This window comes from Equus przewalskii, chromosome 8, assembly GCF_037783145.1.
Source record: "Equus przewalskii isolate Varuska chromosome 8, EquPr2, whole genome shotgun sequence".
In the NCBI taxonomy this organism is placed as follows: Eukaryota; Metazoa; Chordata; class Mammalia; order Perissodactyla; family Equidae; genus Equus; species Equus przewalskii.
In genome coordinates, this window is record NC_091838.1 from 15,643,490 (window position 1) to 15,664,253 (window position 20,764).

General features: G+C 40.2%; 1 protein-coding gene across 24 annotated transcripts in view; it reads left to right on the top strand.

Annotated features, from left to right (window-relative positions):
- The window catches only part of NCOA2 (nuclear receptor coactivator 2), a 267,791-nt gene that overhangs the window by 193,898 nt on the left and 53,129 nt on the right, over positions 1-20,764 (top strand). For all 24 annotated transcript variants that reach the window (XM_070630457.1, XM_070630452.1, XM_070630466.1 and 21 more), the window contains 3 exons: positions 13,326-13,429; positions 17,382-17,559; positions 20,355-20,543. In XM_070630457.1, the coding sequence (XP_070486558.1) occupies positions 13,326-13,429; positions 17,382-17,559; positions 20,355-20,543 (471 nt within the window). The remainder of the gene's footprint in view (positions 1-13,325; positions 13,430-17,381; positions 17,560-20,354; positions 20,544-20,764) is intronic.

Here is a 20,764-nt window from a genome sequence, read left to right on the forward strand (position 1 = left end):
TTTATTTGTAATTTGTGAACAGGTTTATTGGATTCTTGTCTTTGTAAGACTGCTTGTGATTAGAAATGCAGGATAATATTGTTACTTAGCGCCCTGCTTCTGTGGCGCTCAGAGTGCTTCACATGTAGTATGTGATTAAGCCTCCTAACAGCGCTGTGGGGTGGGGGCGTTTTGCAAGTGATTACGGATTGCTCCGCTGAGTCAGCACAGCCGTACAGCATTATGATAAGCTTGGAAAAGATTGAGGTCATGTACTAACTTGCTCTCAGGAAACCCTATATGCAGCCAAATATTTTCCTTGGCAATACAGAGCTAACAACTGCCACCATTCTAGTCTCTGGGAAGCCCACTGTCCATCGATGCAATAAAAAATAACAAACAAAACATTTTGAAAAAGCAAATCCAAGACAGTCTATTTGAGAGGCAGGTGAATTACGTGTGGCATCAGCACAGCATCCTCTTCTGGTCCAGGCTTTACGTCTACAGAGGAGAGGCTCCCTCTGCTCTTGCTGTGGCTCTCAAATCTGGACCCGCCCAGTTGTCGTATCTGTCATCTTCAGCCACTTTATCTCCTGCACCTATAAGCCGTCAACTGGCAGGCAGGATTTCCAAAAACAGGTTTCTGGAATTCTAACTGTCCATCTGTATTGATGCTAAATCTGTTTCAAAATGCCATTGGGTAGAACTTTTCTAAAGTCTTGATGACAATGTAATACTCAGTCTAGCATTTGGAAGCTTAAGTAGAATAATTACAATTGAAAATTTAGTTCATTATTTGAAGAGTTGTAGAATGGTGGGGAAACTTATCTCTTATGGCTAATAGATGTAAAACAAAACTAATTTTAAGCTAGTTTAAAACAGTTAATTTCATAGGGAGTAACTTAATTACTATTATGTCTTTTTCATATTTATAATTAGAGAGTTAATTTTGATCTATTCCATGACCTTTATGGATGATCATAATTAAACTCCGGAGGATTTTTCTTTTTGATTTATCCGTCGGATAGCCATGGCAGTCACCGTCTGTGTGTCTTTCAGCTGTGGCTTAAACTTTTCTATAACCTTTACTGGAGAGCAGAATTGTCAGACTTTAAATAAGAGGACTTTTTAAACATTTCTTGCAAGTGGATTTGACTGCTTAAATGGTCCTTGTATTTGAGAGCACATAGCAGATATGAAATCCAAGAGAATTACTAAATTACTGGAGGTATCACGATATTTTTTCCCTTAACTCACAAAATTTGCTGGAGAATTACAGGACCATACATAAAGGATTCTGTTGTAGAAAATGTAGTCAGGATGCCAAATGTAGGGGTCTCTGTAAATGTTAGCCTTTGTTAATCTAACTTTGACCTCATGATGCAAATTGTGATCACCTCTTGTCCACACTTTGGCTGGGCTTTGAAACAGGCAGGTGCTGCAGTTTCTAAGACCAGTCACTTTGGGTCCTGCTGCCTGGTGAGGAATGTCGATTTCCGAGTGAAGCTGACCCTTGCTTTCTTTTCCATTGCCAACTGCTTTAAATAGTTGTGGGAGGCTGGTTGATGATTCACTGCCCCTCCAGCTTAAACTGGAGAGATTTCATGCCATAAGGTATTTAAAGGGTCACTTGAAAGATGTATTTAAATCTATTCCTATTGTCATTATGAAACATAGTAATAACCGAATGGATATTTGCTAGGAACTCTTTTTCTAGAATCTCTTTTGAATTTCGGATACTGTGATAATGATAAAGAAACTTCATATTTTAGAAAATTAGGAAGATCTACTTTGAGATTATTTCCCAAATGTTTCCCAGTCTTTCTTTTCTTTTCACCTAATGTCTTAGCCTAAATACAGTGATCATTCTGCACAATCAAAGTTCGGCTATGTGGATTGAAAATCTGCAAATACAAAGCAGGTTTCTCTTTGTTGTGTAGGCAAACCTGGCTTTGAAAAATTCTTTGGTTGCGTATAATTTGGCCTTCAAAACAAGTTAGATCCTTTATTTTACCAGGCTTTGCTTCCCATTTGGTCTAGATGGTTTAAGATGCCATCCTAAGGTGACAGCTCTTTCCTGTAAGAGTACCCAGATGATCTTAGTGCAGAAGATGAATCATTCCTAACAGCTCTGTCCCTCTCAGCACCTTGCTCCACACGGTCAGCCCTAATCACTGCCCTTCCTTGCTGGAGCCCAAGTTCATAAAGACCAGGACCATTTTGAGATTAGTTGCGGGGAAGGGGGGGTACCCACACCTTTATATGTAAAAATGTGAATTCAAATCATAACTGTTTCAAGCATTTGAATAGAATAAACGCCCGTTTCTGTATTATATAAAGATGATACTTTGTGTAGATACTTTCCCACGAAAGTTCTGTTTTGGAGAACACAGACCTTCTGACTGTTAAGCTCTTCTCAGACCCAGGATTGTACACTTTTTACTCCGTCCTTCCTTCCTGAAGCCCTGGAGAATAAACCTGGGTTCCTTTCCCCAAGCTGGGTTTCCCTGTAGTAAGTTTATAAAATTTTTTCAGATTTTGTATTTGTGCTGTATTTTTTTTAACTGTTAGGTAGCCTCATTCCCATACATAGTTCCTAAAAGGTAAAAAAAAAAAACAAACTAAAACCGAAACAAGCTTTTCTGAACCAGGCAAAGTATAAACAAACATACAGAGAAGGACTAACGAAACTACCGATAATGGTGTTCTCAGGGTCACAAGAAATGGTAAACTTTTCTTGTAGTAATCGTTCAGAGTGCCTGAAATGGGCCTGAGACTAGACTTATTCTCTTAAGAGTCACTTCTTTTGCTCCCTAAACATTCACAAAGAAATTACCTAGTTTTTGCTTGTCTTAGTAAATAACCTGCTGAGCTGATCTATAAAGAACCTCATTTTTAGCTACTAGAGATTCTCGCCTGCAAGAGATTTTGGTGGTCACAGATCTAAGATGTTCTGGAGACGAGCCCCCGTGTGCCCCCTGACCCTGGGAGCAGGGGCTGTGTGCCCTGCCCCTCTTGGGTCCCTGTCCATAGAGAGCTCTGGCCTTGGACACTGCACTCACCTTGCTGTCATTTCCTTTGTTTCCGTGAGTTCTGATTGCTTTGATCCTTGGATAGTGTGCCCTGCCCTCAACCCCATTTCCCCCTGCCCTCCAAGGTTGGCCAGAGCTGTGGTACCACATATATTTATGCAAAGTGGTCGCATTGTTATCGATGCCGTACTTTCTCTACCAGGATGATATGATTTAGCATAATTTAATGTCTTAGGTCTCTAAATTGGATGATTCTGTGTTCTATTATCTGCTTCTTGCATTAGGTGCTTTAAATCGGGAACACCTGCTTTAAAAAGCATGCTCATGAGGTCCTCCTCTGATTGCTCAAGCAAAGGCTACAAGTGAGAGAACTGGGAATAGGAGATGCTCGTAGGCAAAGTGAAACCGGGAACTTTGGCTTCCCCGTGGTATTGTTAGAATCACGGTGGGGGAAGGAGAAGAGGATCTGTACAGCTCGCTGTAGCAATCTCTTTAGGAGGCACAGGCATCAGGTCCTGCGTCTAAAGAAAAACTGGAAGGAAAAGATACCCAGATGGGAGACGACCGTGAGGCGAGCAGAGCTAGCAGGTCTGACAAGCAGAACATAAACCGCATCAGAGAGCAAGATGCATGTCAGTGAAAGGGAAGTGGGGGCACAGAAGACTCCCAGGCATGGAAGAAGTGGCCCCACGGGACAAATGAAGGTCAGGTCCTGGGATGGTTTTCACTCTTTTCCGTGCCCTGGTTTCAGTGCCCTCTGAACTTCCCCTGCTAAGGTACAGCGGCGGCTTGAGACTGAAGCCCTGAGCATGCGGAAGTGAGGATTTGCGGCAGGGTCAACAGTGGGGAGCAGATGCACCAACCCTCCTTGCTTTTCTTCATGCCCCCCCATCCCTTTCTTCCCTGTGCTTTTGTTGGACATCTTTATGGTGGGAAATTTTATTAGTCACTGGGTGCACAAAATTGAATAAGAGAATCTTGCCAGCCTCTCCAGGGATTTCAGCCCGGTTTCCTCTGGCCTAATCCCACTTTCTAGATGGTTCTCCTGGCTCAAGCAGTGACTGTACTCTTAGAGGTCTCTCAGCCCACGATGTGGGAGGAACAAGAAACCTGACAAAGCTCTCTTTTAAACTGGGTCCCCAGGCGAATGGGTGATTCCTAGAACTCTTCTTGGGTTGGTTTATTTTCTTAAGAGGTAAGAGGGTTGGGAAAATCCCAGAGTCTGATAAAAACTCCCATGGTGTCCAAAATACCTTTTTTTTGTGAAGCAGGTTGTAACTTCCTGGATGATAATCTGGATTAATAAAGTTAGTCTATTTTTGTTTTTCTTCATCTCTCAGGTATAGAAAGAGCATTGGTGACTTTTCTTTCCCCCAAACGCCGTACCGTTGGCCTGGCCACCGCACGAACTATCCCAATGGTCTTAGCACATAGGGTCTGATTTTTTTTCTCATCCCTTTCCTACCTGATACTTAGACTCCTAAAATCCGAACTTACAATAAACTTCTGTTATTGTAAGTATACAGTAAAATTCTTCAGAACAGATCCCTCTAAAGAGGCATTTGTGCTTTTCAGATCGTGGCTACACTGAATTTCAGCTCCAGCTGTAAAACTGCTCAGTATTAAGACAGACATTATTGAGCACCCACCACGTGCCAGGCAGTGAGTAAGAAGACCTCTCTTGTAGCCAGGGAACCAACAATACAGTGAAAGGGACAGATAAGAAAACAGATCGGTCATTTCGCAACACTAGGGTGAGCGGGCTGTGTGATGGGATGGGCTTGGGCATTGCAGAAATGCAGAGGGAGGGGCTTACTTGACTGTAATCAGCTTCTGGAACAGTGATGGGGTCTTGAGAGAAAACGGGTGGAAGGCCATCTGTGCAAAGGGAACAGTCTGAGAAAATGCTTGAAATCTTGAGACAGTACGATGCATTTGGGGAAATAAATAATATTGCTGGGGTGTGAGGTTGGAAAATTGGGAGATGAGGTTTGCTATGCCAATAAATAGAATAATGGGGCTGGCCCGGTGGCCAAGTAGTTAAAATTCTGCATGCTCTGCTTCGGTGGCCCAAGTGTGGACCTATACCGCTCATCAGCCATGCCATGGAGGCGTCCCACATACAAAATAGAGGAGGACTGGCACAGACGTTAGCTCAGGGCAAATCTTCCTCGGGTGAAAAAAGAGGAAGATTGGCAGCAGGTGCTAGCTCAGAGCTAATCTTCCTCACCAAAAAAATTTTTTTTTAAATAAACCAAATAATGATTTAGGAGGTAAATATTTACACTACTTTGACCAAAGTCTTTTTAAGGATTTTAGAAACAACTTGTTATATAATTTCCATATTTTTTTAATGGAAATGTTATTTATCAGAAACTTTGGGTGCTCCTATTGTGTAATTCTGTTGACCTTGACTTGAGTTAACATGTATTTGGAAGCAATAACTCATTTTTATAGTTTAGTGTTTTGAGAGGCTGCCCTTAAGTATTCTGAATTAGTGCTGAATTAGAACTTCGCCTCACTTCTCATTTCTGTCACTCACTGGATTTTTTTTTTCCTTGCTGCCTTCATGTAGTCTTACTCTCACCTTTCAGTCTTCTAAACAAATTATGATTCCTCCATTTCCTTATTCAGGTAACCCCTAAAGCCCTGGCTAGCAGACCCAATGAATCAGAATTAACTCTAAATAAGCAGTTTTCGTTTTATTTTGCCTTTATCTTCCACTACTCCCTTGCTGGAGAAGATTCAAGTAGGCACACACCGTTATCACATTGGGGAATGAATGAATGCCGACTTAAGTTCAATGGCATGTCCTTGTTGCCTTGCAGTCGATTTACTTGCAGTACTTATGAAGCCATGTTTCAGGGTATTAAACAAGATTCTTTCATTGCCTCTGTGCTTTACTGTGTGTCTGATTGTTTTTTTTCCTTCTGTGATCTGTCTTTAAATTTAAGCTTCTACAGCATAGGCATTTAGATTATGTAAAAGAAAGAGATTGTGGACAAATTGGTATATACTCACACAGCTTACTACGAAGATTCTCCACCGTCTGTTTACCTGTCAATATGTTCAATATTGATAGGTAATATGTGAAGTCAGGTACTAAATAAAATTGTGTATTGGTGATAGCAAATTCAATTTAGAGTTTTTACGAACAAAAGCATTTTCTAGCCAGCTATACCCAGAATCTATTCTGATTACTGTCTTCTCTCTCGATAAGTGTAGTACATTAATTTTAAAAGTGGGGCCTGTGTGTTTCAAACTTGTGGCACGCTTATTGGTCCTCTAAGTAGTCTTACCTTACCATGGATGAAAATGAAACCAAGCGCGTTGCTTTCTCTGAAGCAGAGTGAGATGGTTTTGCTGGGTGGAGATGCGTTGAGATTGGTTAATTCTGCTGTTTCTTCATGCTGAAGAGAAACCATGATATGGTAACAAGCAGCTCAATGTCAGAAAGAGACGGAGGCAACTTGGGGCTGAGGTCCCTCCCACCGCTAAAGAAAGTGCAGCTGCGCGTTTTTAATACGCACGGCAGGAGATTTCAGCAGCTTGATGATATATAGTGCATTAATGTTGAAAAGATAAACACATTTGGAGAGCACAGGAAGGGCCTTGTGTTTTTATGTTAGCAGAATGCTTCCTAATGAATAAGAATGTGCTGCTGGTTTCACGGAGCCATATGGCAGCTTTTCTAATTTTAGTTGGGTGCAGATGCATAATTCTCTGATTTTACCTTCTAGAACCTTTGAGATGCTTCATAACTTTTCCTGTAATATTTAATCTATAGTGCTTGGCCCGAAACTGCCTGTCATTGTGTCAATGACTTCTTTGCTCTGCATGGGTCTCCCCACTGCTAGGTTTGACAGTCACTTCACCTGAAATCTCCCAGCTCTTAAATGCAAGAAAAGATGGGAATCGTAGATGTCTTCCCACTAGAGTCTTAAAATTTGTTGTGGAGGTTATTAGACTTGTGTTTGACGTCAGTCTACTGAAAAATTGATAGATTTCTGGGTGAGTGATTTTACTCATTTTGAAGCAGTGGAATTAATTATAAAACCTGCATAAAGTATCAGGTTCCATTTTAGTCAAAGATTCTAGTACTTTAAATAATACTGCTTCAGTGAAAGCAGCTATCCTCACGCTTGACCAAACATAAAAATAACTTTTAAACTCTTCCTTGGCTGAACGTGTCAGGGAGATAGATCTAAACACGGACCGTGCTCAAGTTTTTCTGTATGCGTGTGAATACTCTGTGGGTTATCTTTCGGTTGACATCTTTTTACAGTGAGTAATTGATATTTGTTTGAATTCTGACTTTTTAACAATAGACTAACTTCCACAAGTTTTCCACAGCCTCTTCAGATAATTAAAAAAAGAAGAAAAAGTGTATGAACCTCTTCCATAACGGCCGTGCCACCCCATCCCTCTCGTGGGCAGACATGAGCAGCATTTGGGTTTCTCAGTCATCAGTGTGCTTGCTGCCGCTGCTGCTAGAGTTAGGAATTATGTGGCTGTCCCCTGGGCCATGACTGCCATCCCTGTGAGGACAGAGGACTCCGTTCTGGTACTGATTTGTGCAAAGGCCTTTTGAGAGTATGTTCTCAGTGCAGTTGCCAAATAAACAAATAGGCAAGGCTTCCTAATGTTAGAAGATTCAATAAGTCACCAGAAATCAATAAATAATGTTTCAGAAGAACAGGTAAACTCTTTTTTTGAAAACACCACTTCATAATTTAAAAATAGCTAGTGGTACTTTTTAAAAGATAAATAAAATTTTTACTAGTCTCACAGTTTCTGATTTGTTGGTGTTCTCACCAGAAAACTTAAATTTTGCTTTAAATTTGTGCCTATAGATGGCAATGATAAAGAGCAATTTAATCCAGCTGCTTCAAAAAATGCCCATTTTTTCTTGTTTTTTTAAATCACTTGTATTTCTAGAGATCAGATGCTTCGTTTTTCACCCTTCCTTTTGTGTTCCAAAAGAAAACATGAATAATAATTACTTATAAAGAAAAGCATATGGGATATAATATTAATGATTTTCCCCCAGTTTGTGGTGTGACTCCTCTTAACACAGTCCCCGAAGAGATGGGGTTTTGTTCTTTGCTTTGAAACTGGAAATCTAATTAATTGGTATCGGATTTCTGGAGGGCCGGCAAATGGAGGAAGGAACTGGATGGAATGGCTCTCCCAGTAGACACCCAGGAGAGAAGGGACACTTGGGGAAAGATTATAGGGGCATCCTTGGACAGTCTCTCTAATCTGAGCTTTGCTGTGTCAAACTGTGCTATTAAAAAGAGCATAGCTATTTTATGATATTTTGTCTTTTAGGGAGTGAGGAAGAAAAGGGTAGAATTATTCTTTTCATTGTTACTGTCTTAGGTCATAATCTTTAAAAAGGATAACTTTAATGGTTAAAGTGCAGCAGAAAGAAATGGAAGGCTAGGTGTGGAGAAGAAATCTTTTTGTAGGCTTAACAATTAAATTTTATCATCTTTCTTTGATTTAACAGTTCCATCTGTAATAATAAGATTTTATAAGGGTTCAATTATAGGAAACTCTGGGCTGATCCTTCTACTCTTGAGTTTCCTCAAGGATATTTTTGTAACAGAATATATTTTTATAGTTAATGAATGCAAAATATAGAAAAGTAAATATAATTTGTGACCGCTGAGAAAATTGTCTAATTTAAAAATATTAGTGTGTTTTAGTATAGTAATCCTGTACTTACAGAAGTATAAATAATCTAAGGATTTAGGCTTATTTATATCTGCTACACAAACACAGCGTACTCATTTTTGAAATGCTCCATGAAGATGCCGGTATATGTCCAGTCAACACAGTATATCTCAAAGGAGGCCTTTGCTTCCTCATATTTAATTTAAAGGCTCAACTGAACATTGAACAAAGGTAGGAATTACTTAATGAAAAGTACCCAAATAGCATAAATTCATGGCCAGTTTAATTTAGATTCCCATTACCTTGGGAAAACCATATTTCTGGGTGTTTTCTATCAGTGCATATTATTGATTTGTTTCTTTTTGATATTGAGAAATAGTCAAAGCACAAATTTGATACAGAATTGAATAATAAATGACAAATTTTATGGAAAATGCACATCTCCAAAGTGAGAACGGGAGTGAAAGGCCCTAAATTCTTTGCCCTTTGTCTCTTATTTAATGACTCCATCCATAGTGAAAATTTCCCATTCTCTTAATACATATGATAGTATTGTGTTAGTGTTGCAACATTTTGAAAGTTTTCTTGCAAATAATAGACAGACTCAGAGTTTTCTTTCAAAGCATGTGTTCCACTAATATAATTTCAAATTGATCTTGTGAAAATTTTTGTTGTTTTCATTTTTAGTCAGGGATTCCTAGAATTGCAGTTTAGACAGACGTTTTGCCAATGTTCCTTAGCATTGGTTTCCAAAGGCCAGGCTGAGATTTCCAGGGACCAGACGCCACACCCTTTCCCAGCAGTTTCCTTGTTGGGCCTCGCTTTGCCATCCAAGTCAATTACAATGCATGTGAAATATTTTCAGCTCTGTCTAGCCATTTTTATCTCTTCTTTGAACTTAAAGTTAGTTCCTCGCAGTTTAGCCCTAAATTGTTCTCTTTTGGTTCGATTGTAATTGTTTTGCCCCCCCAGCTAAATGTAATCTCTCAGCTGACAAGGATTATTCACTCTGCTTGCACCTCAGGCTCAGCAAGATGCCCGAGACCCCTTCACGGACCCCACTGGACTGAGCCCATCGATGGCTCGAGCTGGCCACTCGTTCTCTCTGACTTCTTGTTAGCTACTTCTTTTCTCCTTTTAAAGATTTATCAGTTGAATATTATAAAGAGAAAAAAATGGCATGTTTTATTATTACAAATGCTTTTTCAGGATGTTATTATTTTTATTCAGGCTTTCCAGTAGAACCCATACACTGGTTTTATCAGATCTAAATCATCTCCTACTTTAAATTTTGGGCCCTCACCCTAAATTGTATCTGATCCATAGATTCCTGAAAAGAAAAGAAAATGCTGTGCAGAGATGATCCTCATTCTACATATTTTCTGATAAAAGTCCAAAATTCAGTGCCTGAGCGTGTTGCTAGAATGTTTAGAATAACCCGTCAGGAAAGGTTATCAGTGTTTAGGAAGCTGCGTGATTGGGTTTTCTAAGTTTGAGTTTTGAAAATTCCACAGAATATTAATGAATGAATTTAGGAAACTTTTGGATCCTGAGACATGATCAGATGATCAGATCCTCAAAATATAAATATCTCACAAGGTATATTGTCTTTAAAAGACTCAGAAATGGATTATCACAAACATTCTTATTTTGTATTTATTTTGCCCTAAAATGCGGCATTATTATAGACCCCACAGAAACCAGTAATTTATTACTACTATGATATCAGAATCTCACAACAAATAGCCTGATGTTGTACAGCGAACAGCAATAGGTACGGAGCTGCCCTTGTGATTAGCAGCTGTTGCTTCATATCTCACTGTCCCCCGGCATTAATCTAAATTAAGTCCATTCTTTAAAAAGAATAAAACCACCAGTTGTCACAGTGGACGGACAGGAGAACTTGGGACCCTGAGAGAACATGAGATGCCTAGAAACTTGCTGACTAAGGCAAGACAAGACGATTGCTATCTAAGACCAGTTCTCCTCGGGAAACCCTTTTCCCATGTTGGTCCTGCCCACCTATTCCACTCTTTCCCTGGCACCAGGAGGGCCGGTGGGCCTAAAGAGGAAAATCAGTTCCTTTTTCCACCCACCCTCCATTCTAGTTGCTCCTGTATTTCTGGGAATAAGTACCAGCAGTGGGACTAGTCTGTCAGTCAGCCTCCAAATATTGAGTGAAAACCTACTCTGAAATAGGGACACTGCTAGCCATTGAGGTTATGGACACAGGCACCCCCTCATGAAACTTACCTTCCGGTGGGGACAGTGTACTGTTTCCTGGACTGTGATTGTCTCTGCAGGAGGTGGGGAGGACAGGATACTCTCCTAGGAAGATGTGTCTGAATCTCATGCAAAGAAGACCTTGTGAATCTGCACGTTCTGACAGACCGTCTCAGGGAAGGTCTTCTCCTGTATCCATTCCAACTTGGGAATCAGTGCTGCTACAGAGATGTCACTGATGGGAGCATGATACTCCTGGGAATAGCTCGGAGGCAGAGGAAAGGCTGCAAATTACTTGTTCTGTGGGATGTTAATCCATTGTTCCTACCCACTGACTCCCACAATACCAAAGGCAAAAAATAAATAAGAAGGCAGTAGGACCACATAAATATATAATATCCATTATATGGGTTTTAAGATTTTAGTATTAATGAAACTCAGGGATCCTTAGGCCCGAAGCCTGCTGGGACCTTCACAAGACAGGGCTGTTAAACCAGCTGAAAATGTGACGAAGCAGCAGGTGATGGCACCGAACACGTCCTGCCCCTGGACTGGTGGGCAGGAAGATGAACAGAAACTGAAGAGAAATCCACAGCCTTACAGAGTGACCTGGCAAAGAAAAAAGAATAGTACACCCACATGCAATTATTTGGAGTATATTTGGTGCTGAAAAAGATTCTAGCAAAATGGGGATTGCGTGTGTGTGGTGGGGGGTGTCTGGAGAGCCTGAGATATTTCCTGCTTCAGTTAAGACTGGCTGAGGACTGGGGCTGAGACCAAGCCTGCAGAGGGGGCAACGTTAAGGGACCTCGCAGTCAAGAGCTGGGGAAGGCAGCGAGAAGAAAAATGAAGTGAGCACAAGAGATCCTCACAGTGTTGAGTTATAAGGACTGCCAGACAGCAGTTCTCTTAATAGGTGGTCACAGCTATTTAGATCTAAGAAGGTGAACAGGAATGTAGAGAGCGATGGAAAAGCTGCTACAGCCTGCTTATGATAAGCTCTGCAAAGAAATTACTCCATCTGGAACTCAGGAAGGAAAACCTAGTAAACACAAATATGCTAGTAGGAAGTTACACTTGAAAGCTACTTTATAGTTTTGAGAGTGTGTTTTACATCTTGTCTCATTTACTCCTGTCACAGTCCATGATTTACAGAAGGCAAGTACTAAGGCCTTACAAAGTCAAAGTGACTTGCTGTGACTCATACTTCTGTTAAGTGGCTGAGCTTAGACTTGAACCACACAGGTCATCTTCCCTTTTCCTCAGATAAACATACATGTGGAAGCTCTCCGTCATGGAAATGGCAAGATTTGGAGGACCTGCATAATTCCTAATTATTCACCAGGTTCTCAGTTACAAATTAAGCTTAGGGATTTTCAAAATACTATGTAAAATCTTTTTTACAAAAAAGGAAGCAAAATTTACCAAGATCCCGAAAACAGGTTGATTCTGATTACTAAATTGATTTACGGTTTTCTTTATTTGCATTTAATTACCATGATAACATGCAGTGTAAACAAGGATATAATTTATTCAGGTAGACATAATTGGCACATTGTCTTTGTGTTGTTTTCTAGCAAGTTGTTGATATGTATCCAGTATGCTTTAGACTTTTTTTTGGTGTTCTTGAAATAACTAGTTTACATGTATATAGATAACTGTGCATCTGTTTCTTCTGTGAGATTTTTTTCATAATGGAATGTCTTCTCGGGCCTTGTGGGCCTGAAAGCTGCCTCTCACATTTAATCCAGCAGCACATATTATGTACCTCTGTACTAGATAAAAGTACTAGTACATTGAAATTCTCTGGGTGCCTGCTAGGGCACCTCTTCTCTCTGCCTTAAATTGTAAAGCATCTTCAACAAGACAGGGACCAGATCTTTCTGGTTATTTAAATGTGAATGTGACAAGAAGTGGACCAGTACAAGAGTCAAGGCGGGACTTAGAGAGTGTCACGTGGGAGCAGCTGTAGCAAATTAGGACTTGTGTTTATTCCTTCTTCAAATGTGTGCAAATGTGTCTCTGGTTATGCTACTGAATTCTGAATATCAGACCCTCATTATCCTAGTTTGGGGAATCTCTTGAGTAGAAACTAATTGTGCCAAAGTATATAGCAGCTTTGTAATCTAGAAAAAAATGCTTGTGAGGAACTAGCATGAAACCACTAAACTCATTTTATCAGCAGCCTGAGAGGGGATCTGAGCCACAGGTTCTGGCGGTGAAAAGTTAACGTTCTGGCTCCTGCTTCCAGCCGTTTCTCCTGTTCAGTAGCGGTGGGGGTGGACTCTGACTCTTTTACAGCCACATCTGATCCCATTAGAGATTTTGAAAATCATTACAATAAAAGTGTTTCCATGTCACTCTGCCCTTGAAATAGCACTGCCATTTAATCCACACTTGTGTTTGTTGCAGAGAAAGCAGCAGCGGCCAACATCGATGAAGTGCAGAAGTCAGACGTGTCATCTACAGGGCAGGGCGTCATCGACAAGGATGCGCTGGGGCCCATGATGCTCGAGGTACCACATCCTCGTTTGGGTTCTCTATTTCAGTGTTGTTGGTGTTTACATGATTACATTCGATGTTTAAGTGAATGTGATTTCAGGATAATCCACACTTAATTTTCACTCTTAAGGTTGAAGTCCTGCTGACCTCTTGAGCTTACTAATACTATCTCTTCTCTGGCTCCTGATACATACATTTCAAATTAACAATGTGGAAATAAATTAACTAGATTAGAATGTAAGTCCGCAGGCTTTAACTACCAGTTGAGCATTCATTTTGGAAAACCATGTTCATGAGTTCAGTTAAATTCTGTGATATAATATATTTTAGTTTGAAATGTTCCCCAAATTCTTAGATTTTATATATGCCATGTACATATGCCTATATAAACCTGTTAAAATTTGAGGACCAAAAGAAGGTTTATGCTTTATTTCTGCCACTTCAAACTAGTGTATTTATCTCATAAAATGAAAATGGAAGTAGTAGGCAGAACTTTTAAGATAAACATCACAGTGTAATGGTTGGTCTTAAGTGCCTGTTCTTTATTAACCTTAGGAAGTTTTATGACCAGACTACTGTCTAGAATTTGTAAAGTCCAGCTTTCCTATTTTATTAACTGGTAAGATATTAAGTACCAAGTGCTTTGCTGTACCTATTCCAAAATTAAAATTCAAGATGTAGGCTACGGTAAGATGAGGGAAAAAATGTCAGTGAATATATAACAAGAAGCAGAGGGGCCCTGAGACATAAATTATGTCAGTTCTCAGGATAATTTACTGTGCTGATGATAAGATGAGATTGAAGATTACCGGCTGGCCAGAAGCTTTGCAGCGCTGTCATTGCGGCATCACGTAGCTGGCTGCGGCTGCCAGACATAGCTAAGAAATTAGGATTTTTAAAGCAAAGGAAACCAATAATCGCCCCTTTTTTTCAGTGAGTGCATAAGATAATTTTTATTTTCAGAAAATCTAATTCCATGAAAATCTACCATATAATTGGAAGGTTGGGGGGAACAGAAAGAATTTAAAGGTTGTCTGACCAGTCTTTGTATTTAGAAGTGACAAAATTCGTTCTGTGGGGCTGGACCCGATGGCCGGCCCATTCACTGACCCTGTGTTGTCCTTTGCTTATTTTTCTCGAATCGCTGCCTTGAAAACATCCAGCTACAATTTTCAGTGAAAAAGCGAAAACACACTTAACCTGATTTTCCAGAGTCAATAGGCAGCGGAAGGCCAGCATGCTACTTCTGCTTGGTTCTCTGAAGCAGATGAGAAAACTCTAACTAGGTGGACCATTTAGAATTAGATGAAAGAAAGTAGATAACTTCCTGTGGAAAAACCTTTGAATTATAAACAAAATCAACTTGAAAATTATGGTAATCTAGATTATTACAGTTAGAAATTCCCGTATGTCTGTGTTTATCCCTTGTGTCAGGAGGAAGTTAAAGCAGGGTGCAAACTCCTGAGAAGACTTTAGAGGCTTCTAGAAAAGAAGTGCTCAGAGTAACCACAAGGCTGTGTCTCAGGCCTTTGAGAGCAAGTTCATTAACCGTAGAAGTGAGATTGCTGGATGTTGTGGGCCTCATCTCATCAAATCAAACCAACATTTTTGCTGTTTCTAAACAGTCTTCTGAGAATTCAGTGCTTGGAGCAAGGACCCGTGTAGCAGGACTGTGGTTCTAAAGATGTTAGAGGCAGTGCTTGAATCGAGCGACTTTAGCTTTGAGTTTGAAGTCTTCCTCTCCGTTTACGTGTCGTCGTTTCAGCAGAGAAGGCTTGTTCTCATCGGGCTGTTCCCAGGCATAGATGCACACTCATGCTTACATCATAGCATAGTGGTTACTAGGCAACCAAACCAAATGTCAGCTTTTTTCATCAGAGCATATCATAGTGAGCTTTAAAAAAAACACAGTTTTGTAAGATGAAACAATTGCATCTTTTGGTTATATTATGCCACAAATCAGTCTTTTTACTATGGTACAAAGTGGTAGGAAGCTGCGTGCACTTTCAGAAGCGAGCTCTAGGTCATATGACTATGAAAATCCCTGTTGGATGTGTATCTAAGGCAATGTGTTTAAAAAGACCCTTGGTACCTAACTAATCAGCTGACGGACTTCCTGTCCCCCCTCACAGACACCCACGTTTGTACACACACTGACACAAGGTGTCCAAGGGTTGGTGCCAACCTGTGATGGAGAACCTTTACATATAGTCCTGCTTTGCCTGCATATTGTTTATACCATTAGGAAAACTTGACAATATTTAAGAAGAGCTTAAAGCCAAGTCAGGTTTTTTTTTTTTTGAGCTTTTCATTAGTACCTTATGGTCAGTTCTAATTTGACAGAACTTAGTTTTGTGATGAAAATAGTATTAAAAATGAATATATTCAAAGAAAGCTCACAAAATAGGAGGCTGTTAAATAATAACTTAAGAAAAAAAACAAATTAGGGCAAAAGTAAACACTTTTGCCCCATTTATACACATAGTTATATCAGTATGTACATGTAACATCATTCATGTTAAAAATAGTAAGGGGGGGTGGCTGGCCCAGTGGCACAGTGGTTAAGTTTGCACATTCTGCTTTGGTGGCCCGGGGTTTGCCAGGTCGGATCCTGGGTGCAGACAAAGCACTGCTGATCAAGCCGTGCTGTGGCAGGCGTCCCACATATAAAGTAGAGGAAGATAGGCATGGATGTTAGCTCAGGGCCAGTCTTCCTCAGCAAAAAGAGGAGGATTGGTGGCAGATGTTAGCTCAGGGCCAGTCTTCCTCAAAACAAACAAAAAAAAAAAGTAAAGGGGCCCAGCCCCATGGCCTGGTGATTGAATTCAGTGCACTCTGCTTCAGCAGCCTGGATTCACGGGTTTGGATCTTGGGTGCAGACGTACACCACTCATCAGCCATGCTGTGGCAGCGACCCATCTATAAAATAGAAGAGGGCTGGCACAGATGTTAGCTCATGGAGACTCTTCCTCTGCAAAAAAAAAAAAAAAGTAGTAAATACATAATATGAAGAAACTGTGGCATAAACTGGGTAGACCAGGTGGCCCTGTTTCAAGGTATGCCTGATCAGTAACAAGGCTTTATTATCTTTATTCTTGAAATGATCCTAGATTCTTTGTCTCCTTCCCTAGTTGAGATTGGAATGACAACAGAGAATGAGGCTATGCACCCATTGCAGGAAAAATACCGTTATCTAGATGATTTGCCTACATCCTGACAATCTGGAGAACAAATCATACAGAAGGGCACAGTTAGTTCACTGTCCACTTCTCACTGTTATAAACCAAAACCTTGAGTCCCTTTTGGTCTCGGACAGTGCTGACTGCATCTAGCCTGAGGTCCCCTTGAAAGACTGGTTTGTCATGTCAGAGACACACTTCCCAGACCCTTTCCCCATATACACCAGATGGTATGGGGCTGATGCTCCTTTCAAGGTCTGAGATCATCTGCAATTCTTTTTGTTTAAACCCTGGCAGTTTTAAAGGAACTAAAATTTTCGAGGGGTTTTTCTTGGCCTTTATCCTTAAACTGAGGAAAAATTATCAATGACCCCTTCCTCCCGTTGTATTACATGAGAAACCGTACATCGAAATTACTTTGTGTTGGGTAGGTAACATAAAAGTTGTTCTTGGCCCTACGGGGTACATCAGTCTAATTTTGCAAATACAAATGGCCTGAACACTTTTGCTTGGCGATAATTATCTCCCGATAAGTTAACAAGAGGTAGTGTTTGTCATTTAGTTTGTGACAAGAAACCCTGATCTAGGCTCTCTCCTACTTACTAAGATGGAATAATGTCACCAAGAAAAATGTGTTAATTGTTTCTGAAAACTAGGAGAGGAGCAAGAGAGATCTTTTTTTTTCTCCACGTGTGAATTGTTTGCCTTAAAGGGGTCGTTGGCTTCTTAAACTGCACGTGAGTTAATGTTGTGTCCTTTCTGACATAATTTGTGCCTTTTCCCTTAGGCCCTTGATGGGTTCTTCTTTGTAGTGAACCTGGAAGGCAACGTTGTGTTTGTTTCAGAGAATGTGACACAGTACCTAAGGTATAACCAGGAAGAGCTGATGAACAAAAGTGTTTATAGCATCCTGCACGTTGGGGACCACAATGAATTTGTCAAAAACCTGCTGCCAAAGTCTATAGGTAAATGCTTGTCTGCTGGGTCTCCCCTTCCTCTCCTCCCCATACACACGTTGTCCTGGTTGGAGGGGGTAAAATAGAGCTTTATTATGTCAAGTGAGGATAAGAGTAACTGGGTGGTTGATCAGAAATGCTTGTGTTAAGTATTTGAGCTTAGAAGTCACGAAGAATAGGACATCTGCAGATATTAATCTTGAGTGAATGATCGTTTTGATCCTGTATTCTAAGTACATGAAAATAATTCAGATGGACAGCACTCATATGGCAACTGTTTTCATGGGGTTTGTTTTGTTATTGTTTTTTGAGAAGGTGCCAAATTGCCTCCCACGCTATCCAAAGCCCGCTGACCGTTGTGTCCATTTTCTCCACGACTGTCTAAGAAGTAGGAGGTCATGAGGAGTTTGAGATTCAACTTATTTTGAATCCTGCTTGTGAAAAGAGCGTGTATGTGGGTGTATACAACATTCTAAAAATAAAATGTTCAGGAACAAGTGGCGTGTAGAGGTTCAGATGCTATCAGCCTGGGAGCCCTAAGTGGGCTCTTTCAATTCCCAGACTCTTCAGTGGCTCCGCAGGTGTCGTCAGCAGATGCTGCCCCCTTCCCTGCTCTCCCTGCTTCGGGTTCCTGCATTCTTCCTCTTGTTTTGGAGACGCTGTCCAGAGTGCATTCGATTATTAGGGGCCATATTTTAAAGTGAGCGATTCACAGCATCGGCCCACCTTAGATGCTGCTCTGAAGTATTGCTCTTCCCACTTACTAAGTGGTTCTTTTTTTAATATTCTCACTTAAACTGATGATGCTAAGAACATCTTCACGGATAAAAAGAAGTGCATATTTTAGTACGGAATAAGGTCAAGTCCTGAGTTAGCGAGTACTTCTGTTCTTTTTCTTAAGACTATTTATATTAGCTGATCTTACTGTTACTGCAGTAAATAGGAAAAGGTTCCTCCAAACCCCATTATGGCTAGCTTTTCCTTGATGTGACAACCCTTTGTTCAAAGTGACTGCAACAGTAATACAAAATAGATGAGTACCATGTGAGCTCCTTTTATTACATTCTCTAGTAAATGAACAAGAAAATGGGATTTCTTATTTCAAGTCACTAATATTTTCAGATCTCTTCAGTAATTTTATGACTTTCTCAAAGGACCTATACTTAATAATTCACTATTATTAATTCTCTTGTCTAAAGAGCTCGTTGCCTTACTTTATATTGTACTTTTTTATACTTTCAAATTACTTATTAACCTGAGTTAATAAGAACTCTTTTTTCTTTGATTACTCTATGTAGTCTCCATTATGGAAAGAAGCTTTTAAGAATGCTGATGGAGAAATAAACTTCCCAAATGCCTGCATAGACATATAAAGCTAGCTATAGTTCCAAAACAGTTTCTTGCAATTAACTTAATGTGTCCTTTTTCTTTCTAGGGTTTGTTCCCTTTTTTATTCCTCGAAAGCCCACTGGCTGTGGGTTTAGCGTTGGGTTCACCATAACACCTAGCTGTCTTTTTAAGTGTGTTCTAACTAGTGACTTTTGGGAATAAATTTGCTTATCTTATAACTGGCCCTTTTTTTAATCCCCTCTTTCATTGTCCTACTGGTTCTAATATTTTTTAGATAAAACATAAGGAACAGTAAAGAAAAGAATGCCAAAATGAAAATTAGGATGGTGTCTAATTCCAGCTCTTCTAGTAGTTGAACGTTTCTTTGGACGTCGTTTCCTCATCTGTAGAACGAGGAGGTTGATCTGATGATCCATAGACATCCTTTAATTCTCAAAATCAGTCATTCTTTTGTTTCTGTCATTGATTTCTCTAATGTATTTCCCAAAAAAATGAAGTCTTTCCTCTTTCATTCTCTTTCTTGAATTAATGCACTTCTAAGTATTGATACTAAAATAGAAGATGTATGAAGTAGTTTTTCACTTGAAAAGGAATAAATCACGTTAGCAGTGTATCCTCAAGGATATTTCCGTCTTATTGAGGAAATATACGTGAAACAATTTTAAAAGACTACAATAGAGTAATCCAACAAGAGCCAAGTGACAGAATATGCGCTAAAATTTCTGTAAAATTTTAGAAAAGAAAGATCTGTAAGAAGCAGCAGTGTGGGTGCCTCGAATAGTTGGTCAAGTGTGTGGAGGATCTCTGTCTTAGAGCATGAGTACATTTGGGTGGGAGAAATCGAGGCAGCCTGATGTTCAGATAGGGTAGCAGGAGCAGAGGTGTCCATGTGGCACTGGGGAAGGAGGGTGGTGAGGGAGGCTTGTGCTGGGCAGTGTGGTTAGATGGATGAGATGGGGCTGAGTAGTGAGAATTTGATTTATCAGTTTGAAGGGTCTTCATACTCCGGACTGCATCACGTCCAAATCCTTTAAAGAATTTACTGCGTGCTACAGTTGGTGCCGTGTACAGATTTTTGAGCAGGGGGTACCATAGCTAAAACTGGAACGCAAGTAGACTGAACTGAATTTCCAAGAAATCAAAGTTAGGGAAACCTGAAAATAGAGAACTACAATATTCTGGTAATAAATAATCAAGGCCTTAATCTGAAGGGCAGGGATCAGTGTGAAGAGTAAGAAGCGTAAAAGACATTTGAAAATCCCAAGAATTTCCTCAAGTTGTTGAAACATTAACCCAAGAATTTTTTCCCCTCTAGATTATGAAATTATTGAGAAGAGTAGAAACATTATCTAAAAGTAAAATAACCATATGTTTCCTACACAGTTTTGGTAATTGGGCAGCAGTGAGTCTGATGTTAGTCTCTTTGTAACATCGCATACTTTTGCCTTGCTCAGTGAATGGGGGCTCTTGGGCTGGCGAACCTCCTAGGCGGAACAGCCATACCTTCAACTGTCGGATGCTGGTCAAGCCTTTACCCGACTCCGAAGAGGAGGGGCACGATAACCAGGAAGCACATCAGAAGTATGAAGCTATGCAGTGCTTTGCTGTCTCTCAACCAAAGTCCATCAAAGAAGAAGGAGAAGGTACGGCCGAATGTCGAGGATGTTTTATGTCTCTGCCTGTTCATTCCTCTGCTATTTCTTTCATGCTTAATAATCTACAATTAGTGGCCACAGAAAGTTCTTTGTTCTTTTTACCTACTTAACAATTTTTGTGATAAATTCAATTTTTAAGTCTGTAAAACAGCACTATCCAGTAGGATTTTCTGCAGTGATAACAGCGTTACATATCTTCAATGGCCTGT